The 21,079-nt window shown below is 40.7% G+C and overlaps 1 protein-coding gene across 7 annotated transcripts in view; it reads right to left on the bottom strand.

The window, feature by feature from the left end:
- ATP10B (ATPase phospholipid transporting 10B (putative)) overlaps positions 1-17,275 on the bottom strand; it is a 70,528-nt gene extending 53,253 nt beyond the window's left edge. For 4 of the 7 annotated variants that reach the window (XM_058168604.1, XM_058168608.1, XM_058168607.1 and 1 more), the window contains exon 1: positions 12,836-13,446. In XM_058168604.1, coding sequence (XP_058024587.1) covers positions 12,836-13,299 — 464 coding nt within the window. In that variant the 5' untranslated portion in view covers positions 13,300-13,446. Of the gene's footprint in view, positions 1-12,835; positions 13,449-14,424; positions 14,620-17,003 lie in introns of those variants that run through there. The other 3 variants (XR_009153393.1, XR_009153392.1, XM_058168605.1) reach the window with 2 other exon arrangements.
- Between the last annotated feature and the right edge of the window lie 3,804 nt (positions 17,276-21,079).

The raw sequence follows: 21,079 nt of genomic DNA, 5'->3' as shown, positions 1-21,079 counted from the left end.
CCATCCCATCCCATCCCATCCCATCCCTCCCTCCCTCCCTCCATCCATTCATCCATCCATCCAATGTGTATGGCCATCTATTTCAACAAGTGACTCTGGGTGGAAAAAGAAACTTAAAATATATTAAAAAACAATTGCTAAGATAAATAGAGTAAGTGAATCATATCAACTTTCACAAGCAACCAGATGTGGTTTGAAAGTTGATATTATATCATTGATATCTCTACTCAGGGGGATTCCCCTAAGTTCATATTTTTAAGTTCAGGAGGATCAATAAGTTATCAAATAGTTTTTAAGGAGACGGACAAATCTACAAAAAATGTTTCATTAATCTATGTTGTCATATAATGGTAAAACTGGATTAAAATTTCAGGTGTATCTTTTTCCTTAGGTCAATAGGGTAGTAATATTTTAGAACAGATTACTGCTAATAAAGATTTTTTTAAAAAACATTTGAGTTATTACAAAAAATGTTTTGGGTTGCCTTAAACTGTAAGACTGGCAGTGTATAAAATTAAATATCTTTTGTTTTCACAAATGCAGTCAAAACACATTAGCATCATCTAACACTCTTAAATTATTGTCAACACTGAAAAGTGTTCCCACGTTACTTATTTAGATTTGTTATAGCTGCCCACTTCAGTCCTCTCTCTATATGTATTATAAAATATTTATCTTTAGTTTTTGCAGCAATCATTCGCTTATATGGAGTTTTCCTTATCCACTGGCTTTTTTCATGTCACTTTTCCATCACAGATTTTCCATCCCACTGCCATAATTCCATGATAATGTGTAACAGATTATTCTTTTTTTTTTTTTTTATTCAAAAAGTTTTTATTAGTCAAAAAAAAGGTTTATACAAATACATATCAGGTATGGTAAATTTTCATTTTTCTTATCTAAAATAAGAATTTTACTCAAATTTTTTAACACATACAACAGCCATATGGCAAGCAGGTGACACGAAGTAGCTAAGTTTACAAATTTTAAATACGTAATAAAGAAGGGTCAAGAATAAACAGAATATCGTACAAAAGAGAATAAGGAAAACCAACACAATCCCAAATATCTTTATCACTTCCTAGTTTTGGATCTCAGAACTCTGGGTTCAGCCTGACCCAACTCCAGGGCCGCAACAGCGGCAGGCCCTTCCGCCCCATGATCTATAACCTCCCCTTCTTCAATTCCTGGGTCATCTGATTCCAGGAGGGCTTTGTGTTCCTCCACATAGGCCGTAGCCTCCGCAATTGTACTGATTTTTTTCGTAATGCCCTCCCGGAAAATCATCAATCCCTCTGGCATCAGCCATCTGAAGCCCACTCCCTTCTGGTACAATTTGCTTGACAAAAAATAATATTTCTTTCTTTTTTCACGTACCTGTCTGGGAATCTGCCTCAGAATGGCTATCTCCCTGCCCCTGTAAATCAGTGCCCCACTCCTATGTTTTCTAAGAATTTCATCTCTCGTCTCTCTTCTCACAAATTTGACATGAACCTCTCTGGGAACTGCATGCGTGCGTGCATATTGCAATTAACTCTATAAACTCGATCCACATCCCAATTCATGAAATCAACACCTCTCCCAAGAAATTCTCCCAACAATTTAGTCACAACATCTCTCAAGTCTTCTTGGTCCACTTCTTCCAAATTTTGAAACCTAAGGAAATAAGACATTTTATCCATCTGTAGTCCAAGCACAGCATTGCCTGTCGTCTCCTCTCCTCTCTGCACTGCCCGCATCTCACCCTCCAAACCTTCCACTTTCTGCTTGTTTTCTGCTGAAACTTGTTGAGTATCCTTTAAATCCTTTTGGATAGTCACAATTTCTGCTCTTATTTCATCCAATTTCTTGTCCATATTAGATAACTTTTCCAAAATTCTCCATCTCTCCAGCAGTTGGTCTCTGACCTTTGCCATTAAGGAAAAAAAAAAAATACAAAATCCTCAGGCAGGCACAGTATCCTTGTAATTTCCTCCGGATCCACCAGGGGGCACTCACAGGAGCAACGAGTCCAGAGTACAGTTAGTCAACCAGGAAGCCGAAGGGAAGTGATGTCATCAAAATTCTCATAGTGAAGGCGGAAGCTGGACGCCACCACTGTTCCCCAGAAGGAGGGGGGGCCTCAAACCTTCCCTCCTAAATTTCTCCATCTCCTCTTCTCCAGAGCTCCACAAAACCGTAATCTTCTTATTTTAAGTTCTCCTCTCTCCAGAATAACTCGTGCTCCTTCCAACCGCAGGGGAGAAAACCCCCGCACCGGAGCACTCCACCACGCCACCGATATTCCCTTCCCTTCTCCTCCTCAATTCTTCTCCGTTCCCTGTTCACCACCAGGCTGCTGCAGTTATAAATCCAATGCCCCGATGTCACCGGGCACAGCGGCCCAGGCGGCGACCAAAATAATGGCCGCGGCCTGTGGCCTCCAAACCCCGCCAAGCCTAGGACGCGCCAGCATCGGTCCCCACAGTCCTGTATGTCGGCTGGGAGACCCCTGGCGAGCCGTCCGTACGGCAGGTGTCCTTTTCGGAACACCTGGCCCCTGAGGGCCTCGGCGGCGGCCGGATTCGGGCGCTGGAGGCAGGAGAAGCCTTCCAGACGTCCGTTGCCACTGGACACCGGAAGTCGTCTTCCGTGTAACAGATTATTCTTCACTCTGTTTCAAATGACTCCCATAGCTTTTTCTTTATATCTGCTGACCCTTTATTCAATTTATTTACTAATGCTTTTTCAACAGAACTCACACATCCTCTTCTTGTACCAATTATATTTTTTGTTTCTTTCTCTTTTTCCCTCCACTTCCATATAACCCATGTTTCTAGTTGTCCACCAAATTCTGTTTTTCCAGCTTTGGATTTTTATTATTATTATGTTTACATTTATATCCCGCCCTTCTCCGAAGACTCAGGGCGGCTTACAGTGTATAAGGCAATAGTCTCATTCTATTTGTATATTTTTACAAAGTCAACTTATTGCCCCCCCAACAATCTGGGTCCTCATTTTACCTACCTTATAAAGGATGGAAGGCTGAGTCAACCTTGGGCCGGGCTTGAACCTGCAGTAATTGCAGGCTACTGTGTTCTAATAACAGGCTCTAACAGCCTGAGCTATTCCGGCCCTTTTTCTTTTTTCTGCATTGGTCCACCAGCAGCAAGATTCCTAGCTACATCATAATCCAACACTATATCGTCTTTACCGTATCTTGTTATTTTTTTTAATTTCTTTTTGTCACAACAGACGACGAAACGTTCAGCAAGGCCGTTCGTCGCAGGGTGGAAAGGCGCTGAGAGGGCATGTCGGATGCCCTCTTCTGCTAAGTACCCCTCAAAAAGTGTCGCGGTGAACTGTGGCCCATTGTCTGACACGAGAGTGTCCGGCAGCCCGTGCGTAGCGAAAAGGTGCCTTAGTGCTGAAATGACAGCTTCAGCGGTTGTGGATTTCATTAGGATGATCTCCAGCCATTTGGAGAATGCATCCACCACTATTAGAAACGTTTGGCCATGGAAAGGGCCAGCGAAGTCTATGTGTATACGGGACCAAGGGCCTTGGGGTTTCTCCCACTCCCGGACTGGGGCCGTTGGTGGTAGTGGTCTGGACTCCTGGCACCTTTGGCATTTGCCAACCTTGTCGCTAATCTCCTTGTCCATTAGGGGCCACCACACATAGCTTCTAGCTAAACCCTTCATTCTCACGATCCCAGGGTGACCTTCGTGCAGAAGTTCCAGAACTTTTTCCCGCAATTTCTCTGGAACTACCACCCTATCCCCCCAGAGCAGGCACCCCCCTTGCACCGATAATTCCCCGCTTTTCTTGACAAATTCTTTGTAACGCCGCGCAGCGGGCCACCCTCTTTGGACCCAACCAATTACAGTTCTCAAAGTAATGTCCCGGTATGACGCCCGAGCCACCTCCTTAGACGTGACTGGGCCAGAGTCCAGAGAGTCAATTAGTAGTATGGGCGTCCCCGGAGTGGGGTCCTCGATCGCCCCTGGCAGTGGGCATCTGCTTAACGCGTCCGCATGCCCCAACTCCTTTCCTGGCCGATGCCGCAGTTTATAGGAGTAGGCGGCTAAAAAGATAGTCCATCGGGTCAATCGGGGCGAGAGTGCCACAGGCGTTGGGCGGTCGCCAGCCAGTAACCCTAACAGAGGTCTGTGGTCTGTAACAATTTCAAAGTCTCTACCAAAAACGTATTCGTGAAACTTTTTTACCCCTGAAACTATAGCTAGGGCTTCCCTATCCAACTGACTATAGTTCCTCTCTGCCAAGGACATTGTTCTGGAGTAGAAGGCTATTGGGGCTTCCGTGCCATTTGGAAGCCTGTGGCTGAGCACAGCACCCACCCGTGAGGGAAGCATCGCAAACTAATACCAATGGCATTGTGCTATGATACTGGATCAGTAAACTATCGCCGAGAGTAGGTTTTTACTGCCTCGAAAGCCCTAGCTTCCGTCTTTCCCCAAGACCAAACAGTATTCTTTCCCAGTAACTTATGTAGCGGCTCGCAACGGTTGCCTTATTTTTCAAAAGACCGCGTAAAGTTCACTAGACCCAGGAATGCCTGTAGCTCTGTTTTGTTTTGGGCGCTGGAGCCTTTCTTATTGCCTTGACCTTGCTCTCAGTGGGGTGGATTCCTTCCTTGTCTATTCTGTAGCCCAAGAACTCTACGGATTCTACCCTGTTTGGCATTTGTTCACTTTAACTTTAGACCGCTGACCGGAAAATGCCCAAAACTTTTCTCAAACGCTCCCCAATTCTTCTAAATTTTCGCTGATACCAATACATCATCAAAATAGGGACTACCCCGGGAGCCCTTGCAGAAGTCGCCCATTAAATTTTGAAATAGACCAGGTGCCACACTCACCCCAAACTGTAAACGGGTACACTTGAAAGCACCTCTGTGAGTCACAATTGTCTGGGCTTCGGCTGTGTTGGCGTCTACGGGCAGTTGTTGATAGGCTTGGGGCAAATCTAATTTGTAAAAGCGTTGCCTTGCCCCAGCGAGTGCAGCAAGTGTTGCACCACTGGGACCGGTAAGCGCTTTTTTGCAAGACTTTGTTTAAAGTTGCCTTGTAGTCAGCGCAGATTCTTACTGACCCATCTGGTTTCACTGGGGTGACGATTGGCGTCTCCCACTTTGCATGATCGACTGGCACTAGTATCCCCTGACTGACTAGTTTGTCTATCTCCTGTCAATCTTGGGTTTAAGGGCAAAGGACCCTCCTTGCTTTAACCGTATGGGGCTACCTGGGGTCTAAATTGAAAGAAATAGGGGTCCCCTTGTACTTGCCCAGGCAGTCCTTGAAAACATCTTGAATTCGTCCATGAGTGTGTCCTTTAGGTTAAAGTCATTTCTGTAGATGCCAGTCACTCCCATGCCCAATGCTCGAACCAGTCTAGTCCCAACAAGCTTGGCAGGGTCCCTTGACTATCGTGATGGGCAGGGTTTTCTTGTGTGGTCCGTACTCGACGCGGACGGATGTTGTCCTCGAACAGGGATGCGATTCCCTTGGTAGTCTTGAACTTTTAGCCGCTGTGTTTGCAGTTTGCGTTTGGCGATTTCGCAAAGCTTTCATAAAAGTGTCCCAGGACATGATTGTGATCGCTGACCCTGTGTCCACCTCCAGCCGGCACGGCACTCCTTCAATTTTTGGTTTTGTGAATATTTTCTTCTCTAGGCGGGTCGCCGCGACCCACTATTACGGTCGTTCGTTTGACCGCGCCCTTTTTTTTGACCAATCACGGGTCGCCTTGCCAATCCCGCGCTCTGATTGGTTGGTTTGAATTTGGGAGGTTGAGGTGCTCGACAAACTTGAGCCAGGTGCCCCTCTTCTTGCACCGCCGACATGTAGCGTCCTTGAACTTGCATTGATGACGCTGGTGTTGCCCTCCGCAACTTCCGCATTCATCGGTCTTCTTTTCTCGGTCTCGGTGAAAACTCCTTCCTCATCCTCGCCGTCTGATTCGGTCTGGATTTCTTCGTTGTGGACGGAGTTGATTTCGCTCGCCGTTGGTGTGGCGGCTTTGTAGGGTTTCCGCCGCTTGGGTGGACATCTCATGAGCTCTGGCCGTCCAGAGCGTTTGCCAGCGTTAGGTTGCTTTTGGATAGCAGCCGCCTCCAAAACGAATGTCTCTGACCCCACGGATGAGTTGCTCCAACAGTTCCTCATCCAAATCTCGGTACCCACAATATTTGAGGCTTTCCTCAGGGCGGCCATGTAATCGCTGATGGACTCGCCCTCTTGCTGTCTCGCTCTCCAAATTCAAAACGCTGCACATATTTGGACGGTGTTGGCGCGAAATGGTTCTTCAATAGGTTCTGCAGAGTTTGCCACGATACCGATTGTACGCGTTGGCTCTGCCAGGGCTTCTGCGATGTCGATGACCTCGGGACCGCAGTGGCTCAGGAAATCGCCCTTTTCTGTTGTCTGGAACTCCTTGCAGTTCGTTCGCCTCGAGGAAACTCTCGAAACGGGTCATGTATGTCCCCCATTTCTCCTTGGATGGGTCAAATGGCGCGGGCGGTGTGTAGCTGGCCATCGCTGCGTTCCGCCCTGAATTTTGCTGGGTTCGGTCCTCGTAGTGCGTTCAGCTCTTTCCTGGTGCTTTTAGCCTCGGGATCCCACCTTCGTCGCCAGTGTTAAGTTTGGGCAATAACGAGGCAGGAGACCAGGGTAGTGACAACAGCTCTTTAATATACAGTGAACCCAGCAACTAGTACTGAGGAAAACCTCTCTTTATATACATTTCAGCCGGTGGCTTCAACCAATCAGCAACGTGCTAATTCCCGCCAAAACTCCCGCCAAAACTTTTAAAGATACATTACAGATAATTTTGTGTGTTAAACACAGGTCATGTCGAAGTCGATGGAGTTGTAAGTTTTCTAATCCCAGGTTTTCAAGTCTGTTGGTATAAGGTATTTTGTTGTTTTCGAAGGAGTGAAGAACTCTTCTAGTAAAATATTTCTGGACTCGTTCTATTGTGTTTATGTCAGAGATGTGGTATGGGTTCCAGACAGATGAGCTGTATTCAAGAATAGGTCTGGCAAATGTTTTGTATGCTCTAGTTAGTAGTGTAGAGTTTTTAGAAAAGAAGCTGCGTAAAATTAGGTTTACAACTCTTAGGGCCTTTTTTGCTATGTTATCTATCCAATTTTTAAAAATAAAATATGAAAGTTGTTTGTTCTTGCCTTTGCTATTACCATTCAAATAACCATCCAATTCCAGTAAATATTATTGTTGTCTGATAGGGATGCTTGGTTGTTTTAGTAGGCTGTTGGGTTGATCTTCTTTACTTGGTTGACTCTACCTGGAGAATACGCTGGCATACACGCCCAGTACTTTTTGCTCATCCCTCTCAGGAACGCTCCATTCTCCCAACCACAATGACTCAGGATAGCAGGACTTAAGGGCCTCATTGTGCTCACATACTTTATTCATTCTCTCAGTCTTTGGAAATGATCAAATCGGTCATGCTTTTAGATTTATATTTATTCTTTTGACATGCATATGTATAAATCGTTTTATACTTAAAACAGGCATTTTTTTTTAAAAAAAGAAGATAACCTTAGATCCCCATTCTCATTCTCTCTTGGGTTTCTGAAAGGCCCAGTCATGTGATTTGCATTCCCATTCCTACCAGCTATGCATGTCGCCTAACAGAATAATGTTTTTATCCAGATAACATTCATTCAGAACGCTGCATTATTTCTCCCAAGATGGTTCTTTGGTTCTTCTATAATCACCATGCATTGGAGTTTAATTTGCAACTGTATGGATCCCTGTTTTTATATGCAATCTCCAACAATTAATATATTTTTGCACTTTCATTCCTAATTAAGCCTGCTCTTGCCCCCATTCATGTATAAATCAACACCACTTCAATAAAAATTATTCAATTTTTATTTGGATCTATTATATGCTTCCCTTTCCTTTTAGTTTCACACTGTATACACGTGTTATTCTTTCATTTCATTTGTTAATGCATACATTTTGATGTTCAGCCATCTTGCAGTCCAAGTCACAAACTTTTATATGCCATGATCTACATCACATGTGACATCTACATAACTATTCATAGTTATTCGCCTTTGCTGGTTATCATGGCCTTGGTTACCTGAGACTTTCAAATGATGCTATTTAATAAGAGAAGGAAAGAGTAATTTGACATAGTCATGCTTGGCCACATACAGCATTTCATGCCGATTAAAAGGACAGTAGTGATTAGTATACTCTGCTCAAGAATGTTTATGCTATCCTATGCAAGTGAGGGCACCTTATCATATTATGGTTAGTTTGATGTATGAAGCTTCCATAAAACTCTCTACATGCTGTTTTAGTAGTGGTTACTATTATGCTACATCTAACAATAATACTGATTCCCTTTAAAGCCACAAAATCCTAGCAAATTATTTTGAGTTTTGATGGAAATAGGGGTAGATAGTATAGGGAACTACATCATGGTTTTCATTTTATAACTATTTTATTTTAGGGCATGTACTTTTTCTATCCGGCTTCTTTAATTTTGCTTCTTGTGTTTTCAAGCAATTCACAGTGTCTCACAGCTAGAAATGTTTAATAGGAAATGAAAATGGTGATTGCCTATAGAGTAGTTCTCATACTGGAGTGAGTGGATCCCATATATTTTATATCCATAATTTGATTGTTCCCAATCTGGATTTATGAAAAAGGGTTGAATCGAGTTCTGATTCAATGCATTTCCCCCCAAGTCCTGTCAGGTCCAAATGAATAATCTTTCTTCTTCTCAAAAAGAAGTGATCTTTTAGAACTGTGCTTTTAGAAAGCACAGATCATATTAAGCTAATATTCTTTATATTCCTTGCTTTAGTTAGGACATATGGCAAAAGATTGCCTGTCAGTGCTACATTTTCTCCTTCTCCCAGTGTGACTGAAAAGCACAACTGGTAGGAATTTGTGAAGACAATTGAAATCCAGTCTAACAGTACCAACACTGTGAAGAATTACTGCAAGGGTGTTGCTAGCATTCCCTTTTTCTGTGTAATGAGCAAAATCAATGTTCAAAATGAGTGTGATGTCTTCAGGAACAGTTTGATCATGTGCTAAGATGTGGAAGAAATCTCCTATGGATATGTACATTCAAACATTCATTGTTTATTGGGAGAACACTCTTTCTCGAAAACGTGCATTATACAAAGCACTGGAACCAAAAGTTGTGGCACAGGCAATGATTGAAGAGGCACCTGGCTTTTCCAATAATGGAATTGCATGTAAATTGAAGTTTTGGCAAGAAGAAGTAAGAGCCTGTCTCCCTGATAAATATTGTACCTCCATTAATTCATTGCCTGGAGTTATTTCAGTGTTGCAGCATGTTTATTAATAACATTATGCAAATCAATTCCATTTAAGATGAAGCCTTGGTTAGCCTTTTGCAAGGTAAAATTTCAAGATCAGCTGAAGACGAACATGGTATTAGGACATCAACAAGCTTTTTAAAGAGAAATCTTACAACAGCCTGTGAAGATTTGTCTTAAATAATTAGAAGCTCTGGTTTAGGAACTATCTGCAACTGTGTAAAATAAGCCCAAGTATTTCACAGTGTTAGATATAAATAGTGAGAAACTGGTCACTTTACAAGAGAAATGGGCAGCATAAAAAATTAATACATAAAATAATAAAATAAAATAAAACACTTCCTCATTTGGTGCCGTGATGTTAGGCCTCGGGTTTTTTCTTATAAGAAAGAATGACTAGGAGCAAAAATAAAATAATCTTTCTTTTTTATAAAAGCAATGATGAAATGATCTTAAAAAGATTATAGAAGAATTTTCATTAGCAGCATCTGCCAGGAATACTTCAAAATAAGAAATCATATGTAAGATGAATCCAACTGGCATTCTATGAATCCCGATTCATAATATTGTAGCAGTGTGTGAAAAATTCTTGTATTCCAAACAGATCCAGGATATGTGAACATGTATGTAAAATAGTCAAGCAATGGGAAGCACAGTTTAAATATGTTATCAATATCTTTAAACTTAACCTGATAGAAAATGTGATAAAAGAGTACTGCTAAAAACAATTATAAAGGATCTCATCCATTTTACAAACTTTTTATCACAAGTTTTCCTTGAAGTCAATATAATTAACTTTTAAGAAAAATAATGATTTGATGTATGCCTTTGTCTCCTGAAATTGAAAAAAAAAATCTAAATTCAAGGTGTTCTGATACATCAAGGCAATTAAGAGTTCTGATGCACCCATCACGTATCTCCATGGAAATGTTGAAGGATAACAGTATGGAAAACTCCAAGTGACTACCAGCTGGAGGTATGGAAAATTCTAAGTAGCATCGGAAGGTAAATTAAGTGCCAATGTCCAACTAGACAAAATTCATCACTTGCCTTAGGGAAAGCAGTTCCCATGTACTAGTTCAGCTTCCTCTAATTTTGAGTTTAGGTCAGAGACCTGAGGCAATCTGAGTAAGGGGAATCATCAAAATTTGTTGCCACTGAAGAAAATATTTGTTTTATTCTTCTCTTATGTGGCAAGGAAGCAGAGATCTTGTCTAATAGTATGATATTCAAATATACACCTGTACACTATCATTTCCTAGACTTTTATCTGAAATTAAGTTCCATACTGGTGCCAACTTGCTGTTTGGATGACAAATAGTAACAAAGAATGTTCCACCCATAGCTGGACATCACGACAGGCCACAGTTTGGATATTCTAACCTTAAAAAGAAATAAAGCCTTTATGGTAAATGCCTATGGAAATGCTTTCCCATCCTTACTAAAATATATCAGAAATTGGCCTATTAGCCAAAAAGAGAATCCTGTGGCATATTTATGCTACAGAGACTGGGAGGCCTTGGAAAAGATTTGGAATTTAGTAAATTTAAAGCAGGGTATAGAGGCGAAGATAGAGATATGTGGCAAAATTCAGATTAACACTTCTCCATTCTTTAGAAACTCAGGAATAAAGTACAGATAGAATTAAAATTCTCTTTTCCTATTACTAAGAGCACTAATAGGGACAATAATATGGATCTGTGCCATAAAGGTAAAGGTAAAGGTTCCCCTTGCAGATATGTGTCAGTCGTTCCCAACTCTAGGGGGAGGTGCTAATCTCCGTTTCAAAGCCGAAGAGCCAGCACTGTCAGAAGACATCTCCATGGTCATGTGGCCAGCATGACTAAATTCCAAAGGCGCACAGAACGCTGTTACCTTCCTACCATAGTGGTCCCTATTTTTCTACTTGCATTTTTTATGTGCTTTCGAACTGCTAGGTTGGCAAAAACTGGGACAAGTAATGGGAGCTCACCCTGTTACATGGCACTAGGGATTCGAACTGCTGAACTGCCGACCTTTTGATCAACAAGCTCAGCATCTTAGCCATTGAGCCACCGTGTCCCCTGTGCCACTAAAATGACTTAATTCAGATGTCATAACTTCAGGATCCATACCTAAAGATGGAATGTTTCTCATATGGTTCAGTGGTTCATGCACACAAATTCAATTCCAACTTTTCTTCTTGATTCTTCATAGTTTACAGGTAAAATAGGTAAATTTCAACCAACTTGAGGAAAAAAAAATCTCAATTGCTGTCTGTAAGGCCTCATAGGAAACTCAGTTCAAACTTTTGGGTTTGATTTCTGGTATGTATGTACAGTACAGTTGTGTGACTCATCATTGGCCTTATTTTGTGTGGATGACAAAGTATGGTGACCGAGGAAATGAGAGAAGGAATTGTAATACCAGAAGGATGAAGGAAGGAGGAGAAGGAAACTGTGAGGCCTTAGGGATATTTTTGGTGGTTGGTTTGTGGTTTGATTGTGGTGTCTGAACTGGGCCAGTGTTCCCATGCAAATTTTTAGCTTCCTCAATAGTTCTCCTTTAGACCAAGAAATTAGGATCAGAAATATAATAATCAAATAAATACTAACAATAATTATATGTTAAATTTTACCTTTGCAATGGTTGTAAGAAAAGAAACATGATTAACAATATCATATTATACAACAACAACAACAACAGCAACAGCAACAACAACAGAGTTGGAAGGGACCTTGGAGGTCTTCTAGTCCAACCCCCTGCCCAGGCAGGAAACCCTACACCATTTCAGACAAATGGCTATCCAACATTTTCTTAAAAATTTCCAGTGTTGGAGCATTTACAACTTCTGCAGGCAAGTCGTTCCACTGATTAATTGTTCTAACTGTCAGGAAATTTCTCCTTAGTTCTAGGTTGCTTCTCTCCTTGATCAGTTTCCACCCATTGCTTCTTGTTCTACCTTCAGGTGCTTTGGAGAATAGTTTGACTCCCTCTTCTTTGTGGCAACCCCTGAGATATTGGAACACTGCTATCATGTCTCCCTTAGTCCTTCTTTTTATTAAACTAGACATACCCAGTTCCTGCAACCGTTCTTCATATATTTTAGCCTCCAGTCCCCTAATCCTCTTTGTTGCTCTTCTCTGCACTCTTTCTAGAGTCTCAACATCTTTTTTACATCATGGCGATCAAAACTGAATGCAATATTCCAAGTGTGGCCTTACCAAGGCATTATAAAGTGGTATTAACACTTCACGTAATCTTGATTCTATCCCTCTGTTTATGCACATATGATACATCACATAAGTTTAGTTTGGAACAGGGAAAGAAGGAGAAGAAAGCAACTTGGGTGGGGTTACTAGAGAAAATTTCATTCTCTTCCGCAATACTAAAATATTTGTTTTCATGGATTTAGCTAGATTATTTAAGCCAAAGTAGCATTAGTAGTAAATAATATTGGATAATATTTGAAGGATCATTAAAGTTGCTTCTGAAACCTCCCCAAACTGTATCCCAGAAGGTATTTACCTGCTGTATACCAAGCAGTCCATGCCATTGATCTCCTTGTCCAGCTTGTATCTCCGGAAGTCTTCCCAAGCATCTTTAAGAGCAGTGATGGCCATTATAACACAGACGGGCAACACAGATATTCCTGGCTCAAAAACATTGACTACCGGCACAAAATTAAGAACAACGATGGCCACAAAATATATGTTGGCAAAGCGGTGAAACTGCTCAAAAACATTTTTAGGGATAAAAGACAAGAATGTGTATCTGGTGGTCTTGATTTTGTTGCCTGCATAATGTCTGTTTGGATTTTCTTTCCACCTGGTTTCGAAGGGCAAGTTCGACAGCACGATTCGTTTAGTTTCTTCATTCTTTTCCCCTTTCCTCCTTGTCACAGATTCCACGCTCTCAGGCTCTGAGATAACCCTCTGGCAGCACGGTCTTCTGAACCAATGTATCTCCCGCAGGAAAGTTACTGAGCACATTTCCTTGACATCTTCCTGCCCCTTTAAAGCTACACTTAAAGAATTAAAACACAAACTATTCCAGCTGGTTTCTTCCAGGAAGAAGTGTCAGGCTGAATTTAATTGAGCCAACTGCTTTTGCTTGCTTAGTCAACACCTGTTGAAACACAGAGGTGTCATCCTTCTGCAAACCAGTTTAGCTGCCATCAAAAAGAGCGATCCTGGGTCCTAGTGCCTGTTTTGCTGCTGATCTGGATATTTTTTTTTCTTGGGTGTACAATGACACCGAAACTTTCTGAACAGTATTAAATAGAAGATAGAAATTCACTGGCCTCTTACTTGAATCTCAGATACGTATGGATTATATGGCCTTTATAATTTTAAATACTTGAAATTTAAAACAACAACTCCAAGCAATCACATTTCTTTGCATGGAAATTACATGCAGAGAAACTTGTCTGTACACAGTTTTCTATAATTTGTATGCCATTCCCCAAAATGCTTGCATCTCCAGCTGTCTGCGCTGTCAAAAAAAAATATTCAATTAAAGAGTGGATAAATATTTTAAGTGATGCAAAGAGGAGTATCTGTAGAATGGGTTCACACTAAACCCATGATGGCATGTGTAGTGATATCAGTGGGCACTCAAGCTCAGCTCTGGCGTGCATGCGTGCGCTGGCCAGCTGATTTTTGGGCCTTTTGGGCCCACCAGAAGTAGGGAAACAGGTTGTTTCCTGCCTCCGGAGGGCCTGGGGGGTGGTTGGGAAGGCCTGTTTTTCTCTCTCACCTGGCTCCAGAGCCTCTCTATGAGTCTGGGGAGGGTGAAAACGGCCTTCCCCACCTCCCCAGGTCCTCCGGAGGCCAGAAATGGCTTGTTTCCCAACTTCTGGTTGGACAGAAAGTGACTTTTTTGCTGTCCCCAGCCTCCAGAGCCTCCCTAGGAGTCAGAATTGACGTTTGAGACACAATTTTTAACAGGAAATTAAAACAGGAATGCACCAACAGAATTGCAGCAATACCAGTATTATAAAGATAAAATTATCTTGTGCCACAAATTGTATTCTGATAGTTTATTGCTTACATCAATATGGGCAATGGGTTAGGGATATCAGGAATAATAATGTGATGGCATATTTATAGACTTACTTATTGTATGCCTTCGTTTTAGAAGAATTAATCTGCTGATCCAGTTTGTATTTCTTATAATCTTCAGTGCCATCCTTAACTGCTATAGCTAAAAGCACAGCAACTAAAGGTACCATTGTGATGTCCCTCTGAAAAACTTCCAGTTGTGGGAACCAGTTAATGATCACCAAGAGGAGGAAGTAAATGTTGGCCAACCTAAAAGGAAAGAAACATTAATGGAGTTGTTATGTTTATCATCTTTCTTATTGTTCTGGTGAGGCAATGATTTCTGGGTTTAATCAAACCAGCCAACCAACCAACCAACCAACCAACCAACCCACCCTTATTTGTTCATTCGCTTTAATGGCTAAACTTAACTCTGTCCAAAAACTGTGTTTATGCAATGCCTTTACCATGGTTTAACCAAATTAATTTTTTGTTTTCTATCATGCATTGAACCAAACTAACCCTGCGGGGTGATTTTGCATAAAATGTTAGACTAAATTGTGATGAGTTAGTTTGTGGCATGGTGGCAAGTCAGAGCTGTAGATTATCTCATGGCTTCAACTCCAATTTCCTAAGCAGGTCTTGGGATGGTTTTAAATTGTTCTGGATGATCTACTCCACCAGAGAAAATGTATAGCTGCTTTGTCATGACCCAGTTGCTATGACTGGCCTATAATTTCTCAGGTCAGATGAATTTAATTAAAGCTTCTTCTGAAGGGTGCTTAGAATAGCTTACTGAGGATCTGGACCATCTCATTACTTAAAAAAGTTTATTTATAGCTGCCAATGAATCACCAAGCCGCTCCCAACACACTGGAATTAGGCAACATCTGATACACGTCACAATCTATTGTCTAAATTGTCCGAGAAAGGATTGTATAGTATCTCATGTCATACTAAATGAGCTACTCTTTAAAAAGCTATTGGACTGTCCCTTATTATTCATTTTATAAATCATCACCCATATCAAAATATGGAATTCAATGTTGCTTGTATGACTTCCTGTTGCACAATGAGACTTTGATCCAATCCTTCCCTTCCCTTCTGTAGTCTTCCCCATGAGATATGGCGATCCTTATGACTTTCTTCGAAGTTTAGAGTGTGTGTGTTTATGGAGGGAAGAGGGGATGAATTTCACTCGCACATCCACAGATGGTGCCAAAGAGGAGTATTAGATTCCACTCTAATACACTAAACAGATGAGAATAACAGAGTTGGAAGAAACATTAGAGCTCTTCTAGTCCAATCCCATGATCAACCAGGAAGCCCTATACCAGGGGTGTCAAACTCGCAGCCCACGGGTCAGATGCATCACGTGCTGGCCCCACCCCTGCCCGGTTTAGCGAAGGGGAAAAAAGTCCCGATATGTCACATGATACGTTGCTGCTGTAATGACATGAGTTTGACACCCCTGCCCTATACCATGTCAGACAAATGGTTGTCCCTTCTCTTCTTAAAAACCTCCAATCATGGACAATCCACAACTTCTGGAGGCAACTCATTCTATTGATTAATTGTTCTAACTGTCAGGAACTTTCTCCTTTGACCTAGGTTGGTTTTTTACTTGATAGGTTTCCATCCATCACTTCTTGTCTTGCCTTCAGGTGCTTTGGAAAACAGATTGATCCCCTCTTCCTTGTGGCAGCCCCTCAAATATTGGAACACTGCTATTATGTCTCCCCTAGTCCTTTTCATTAGACTAGACACACCCAATTCCTGCAACCATTCTTTATATCTTTTAGCCTCCATTTACCTAATCATCTTTGTTGCTCTTCTTTGCACTCTTTCTGATATACACTGTATAAATCATTTTCACTTTTAATTTAGAGTTCGTTGAATATCTGATGTCAATCAGATTCATAATATAGATACTATGAATAGGTCAAAATCTACCTTAAATCTTCCAAGGTTTTGGCATTGCCATTTAAAATCTCATAGCATTTTGGTCATTTTAAACAATTTTATTCTATTGTAATTTTGGTGTTATATAGGAAGATCATATACACCAGTGTTTCTTTATCCGGCATGCTGACAGAGGAATACCGGGAATTGAAGTCCACATGTCTTAAACTTGTCAAGATTGTGAAACACTGGTGTATAACGTTGTGTGTAAATGCTGTGTTGCCTGTTTCAGCCTTATGTAATGGAAAACCTTTGATGACAATCTAAAGGAGGAGTTTGAAATCTGCAACAATATTTGATTCTTACCTCTCTAAAGTGTGTGTTTTGTATGATTTTTTTTGAATACTTTTCTTCCATTTACTGAAAACAGATATAAAAACAGGGGTGAAATCTTCCTTACCAGTTTGGAAGTGCACGCGCTGCGCACTTCATATGCACACTTCACATGCACACACAGACTTACTGTGCATGCGCAGAAGGTAATGAACACATTACTTCCCGGTTAAAACCAGGAAGTAACAACACCCAGGTGGGTGGCAGAGCTTTGCTCCACCATCGCTACAGGATTGCTGAACTAGCAGTCAAGATCCCTACCGGATCACCTGATCCAGTATGAACTGGGAGGATTTCACCCCTGTATAAAAATAACCATATTGTGGTTTTCTTTTGGTGGTAGTGGTGCATTTTCATACCTGTGAAATTGTTCAAAGAGGTTTTGGGGTAAAAAGGTCAGCAAAGTGTATCTTGTGGTTCGTATCCCATTTTTGCAGTACATTTTCAGGACTCTTTCCAACTCCTTTTGAAATCTAGCATTACTAGGAAAGACAACCCTGCATCTGTCCCAGTTGAATTTCTGGTTCTGCCTTGGTTTGTCAGAGGATAAGAGAGGTGTTGATTCCAACGGTGAACTTTCTTCTTTTGGCCATTGCCAACGGTACATGGCCGAGTCAACTGTTAAAGTCATAGTCACAGATAAGGGATGTCTGAAACACAAACGCAGAACAGGAATGAAAAACAATTCCAGCCTGGAAGTGAATGCACCTCTTACTAGTGTCTGAGTTCACATGTTGCCTGCTGCACGAAAGGCTACCCAGTACAAGAAAAATGCTTCCCCAAAAAACAAAAGAGGAACACATGGTTAAAACTATTTGCAGGAAATGATGAAATGCACACAGAATGACTTGCAATCTTCATAACTAAATGATTTATAGAGCAAACAAACACAGTGAACTGTGTCATAGCAGATGCTGACATTTGACAACCTAAGGGGAAATCCCATCCGGCTTGCTGTGTGCAATGAACATGTAAGGACATTTCTGTCTGACTGAAGCTCTGCTCTCTTTGCATCTTTGTTGCTGGAAGAAAGGAGCCAGTATTGGTGGTGGGGCAGAGGATATGGAAAAAAGTAAAAACAGGGGAAATATAATCTGATATTTATCTTTGTCCTTATTGTGGGAAAAGCTGTTTGTGATAAGCAAGGGTTAAACTGTTGCTTATAAGATCATTTCCCTGGAGGGGAAAAATTAAAAGGAAGGATAATTACAACTTACGACACACACCTGGGCCTTGTAAGCAGCAAATACATCCAATAGTCACACAGAGTGTGTTCATCTACTATTTTAAATCCAACCCACTCCTGAATAAGTCTCTCAGATTTCAGTTTCAACTCTCTACAACAGGTGAAAAAATAGGCAGTGGAAACCTCTAGCCAAAGCCTTAATGATAACTCAGCAGCTTTCTTATTAATTTTTAAACCCTGATGCAATCAGGACACATTGCAGACATTTGGAATTTGGAAGCCTGGAAACATAATCTCTGAATTGTGGCATAACAACATTTTACCACTAAAGCCAGCATTTTAGGCAGCCCCTGACTCTTTCACTTTTTTACAAAATCCATCTCTCAGTTGAAGTTGATACTGTCCTGGAAACCTATAGTTTGTAGAGATCTTTATATTTTCGTTCAAACACCAGCTGTTTCTCTCATCCCGTGTCTATTTAACTAGTATAAGAACTGAGTCTTGGATACAAAAAGACTAACAAAGATTGCTATGAGTTGGAGAAGGTTTTTTTCACCTCTTTAAATGTACTTCGTTTTTTTTATTAAAAAGCATTCGAAAAAGCAAATTCAGACAACACACAATTTAAAATATAGTGTGCATTTAACACCAGGATAAAGAGAACAAAATGAAATGTAGATAACGGAAACTTTTATAATATTAATTAGAAGGGTGATACGTCTGGTGCAATGGTTAAGGCATCAGGCTAGAAATGCAATCTGTGAGGGAATCTAGTCCTGATTTAGGCAAAAAGCCACCTGGGGATCTTGAGCCAGTCACATACACTCAGCCCCATGAAGAAGGCAATGGCAACTGCTTTCAAAAAACTTTACCAATATGACTTCAGGGGACGCAGTGGCTCAGGGGCTAGGATGTTGAGCTTGTCGATCGAAAGATTGGCAGCTTGGTGGTTCGAATCCCTAGTGCTGCCGTGTAATGGGGTGAGTTCCTGTTACTTGTCCCAGCTTCTGCCAACCTAGCAATTTCGAAAGTATGTAAAAATGCAAGTAGAAAAAATAGGGACCACCTTTGGTGGGAAAGTAACGGCGTTCCATGCACCTTTGGTGTTGAGTCATGCCGGCCACATGACCACGGAGATGTCTTTGGATAGCGCTGGCTCTTCGGCTTTGAAACGGAGATGAGCACCACCCCCTAGAGTCGGGAACGACTAGCACGTATGTGCGAGAGAAACCTTTACCTTTTTAATTTTTTTTAAATTTCATTTTGTCACAACAGTATACACAAACATTGTCATAAATAAAACAACATATCATGAAGAAAATATATATATATATGTAAGTAAAAAAAATATGCATCAGCTATATTAATTTGATATAATGAAGGGAACAATAGGACAGGAATGGTAGGCACTTTTGTGCTCTTATGCACGCCCCTTATAGTCCTCTTAGGAATGGGGGGAGGTCAATAGTAGACAATTTTTGGTTGACGATTTTGGGATTTTGAGTAGAGACTATGGAGTCAGGTGATGAGTTCCAAGTATTAACAACTCTGTTACAGAAGTCATATTTTCTGCAATCAAGTTTGAAGCGGTTGACATTAAGCTTAAATCTATTTTTTGCTCTTGTAATATTGCGATTGAATTATTAGTAGTCAACACTGAGTTGAAAGCATCCCTTCCTCCTGTAAAGTTTTCAGCATTGCCTTAAAACAGGGATCTGACACTAGAAAAATTTCTTGGGTTAAGAATTCTATAAATGTTGCAGAGGCCACTAAAAAGCCTCAGGTGGTTGTTGTTGGTTTTTTGCATGTGTAGGAGATTCCTGCAAGAACAGATAGCCTTTTAGCTATCAAGATGCAGAATTCCTTTTAATTTGAACTCAGTGATTCTGATTTTTCTATCCCAGGTAACAGACAGTGTCAATTCTTCATTGTCTTCTTCAAGATAAATGTATTCAATTCCTTTGTGTCACTTGGTCTCCCAATGTCTTATCAACTTTGTCAATCTCATACTGCATTTTTTTATAGAGAATCCTTAAATGATGGTTGAAAGAATAGTTCAGGTGACAGTTGAACAAAGCAAGTAAAAGGATACTATTGCTACTTGCAATCTGGATAGAATACTTTTCCTGCCAGAATTACATGCTTCAATCCTTAATAGCAGCCTATAACCAAGTAAATGAGACTCAGGCATAGAGTCTCATTAATCAGACTTAATGCCAAATAAAAGAAAATTACAGACTATTAGGAATTAAATTAGATATACTCCAGCCTTCAGAATAACAATAACAGAGTTGGAAGGGACCTTGGAGGTCTTCTAGTCCAACCCCCTGATCAGACAGGAAACCCTATACTACTTCAGACAAATGGTTGTCCAATATCTTCTTATAAACTTCCAGTGTTGAAGCACCTACAACTTCATTTATTAGTGAGTACATTGACGTATGGATCTCTGTAGGTTATTCATCCCTTTTCTCATAAAGTCCCTAATAGATGGAAGAGACTTAAGAGAAAAGGCTAAAATGCCCATTGATTTCTCATGTTTTAGATTTTGAAAAACTCTTTTTTCTAAACTCAGAACCTCCTCATGCTAGAATTGTGTTTTGCCCATTTTTGCAACTTTTATTTATTTATAAAACACATTGCTATCTTGACATAACCAGAACGACTCTTGGCAGCTTACAGAGAATTTAATTGTCATCCCATTTCTAACTCATGGTTTGCTTATGGTCTGTGAAGACACTTAGTGGCTTTTTACATATACAGCCGTAAAGCCAGGAATCCACTAATCCTATAATTGTGCATCTGCTTTTCCTACCTAAATGCAGAATCCTAGCTATTTAGGATGAAATTTATTTTGTTAATTGGACGCTACAAACAAATAATAAAAAAAGATGGCTATCTCTATTATGCTATGCTTCTGAGCATTTTGCACAAAACAATTGTGTTTTTTAAAAAATGCAATAACAGATTAAAGTAGAAATGAGAAAAACAGATTTCTCCTGTTGCTTGTCCTAACTATTTAGTATTCAGAGGCATGCTGATTCAAAATATTAAGATTCATTTTAATAGTCAGAAAAGTCAATTGATATTTTTGATGGTATCAAGATCAGAGATATCTAGAAATTGCTTCTCAGAATAAATTCCTGGATAAAATTGACTCTTGGTTTCATCCATCAGGCAATTCTGCTTTTGCACTACAGTATTTTAAAATTCTTGTTTGCTTCTATTTCTTCCTCCATGCCTTGGTGA

Source organism: Ahaetulla prasina, chromosome 2 (genome assembly GCF_028640845.1).
Source record: "Ahaetulla prasina isolate Xishuangbanna chromosome 2, ASM2864084v1, whole genome shotgun sequence".
Taxonomy (NCBI): Eukaryota; Metazoa; Chordata; class Lepidosauria; order Squamata; family Colubridae; genus Ahaetulla; species Ahaetulla prasina.
This window is presented reverse-complemented; position numbering and strand designations above follow the sequence as displayed.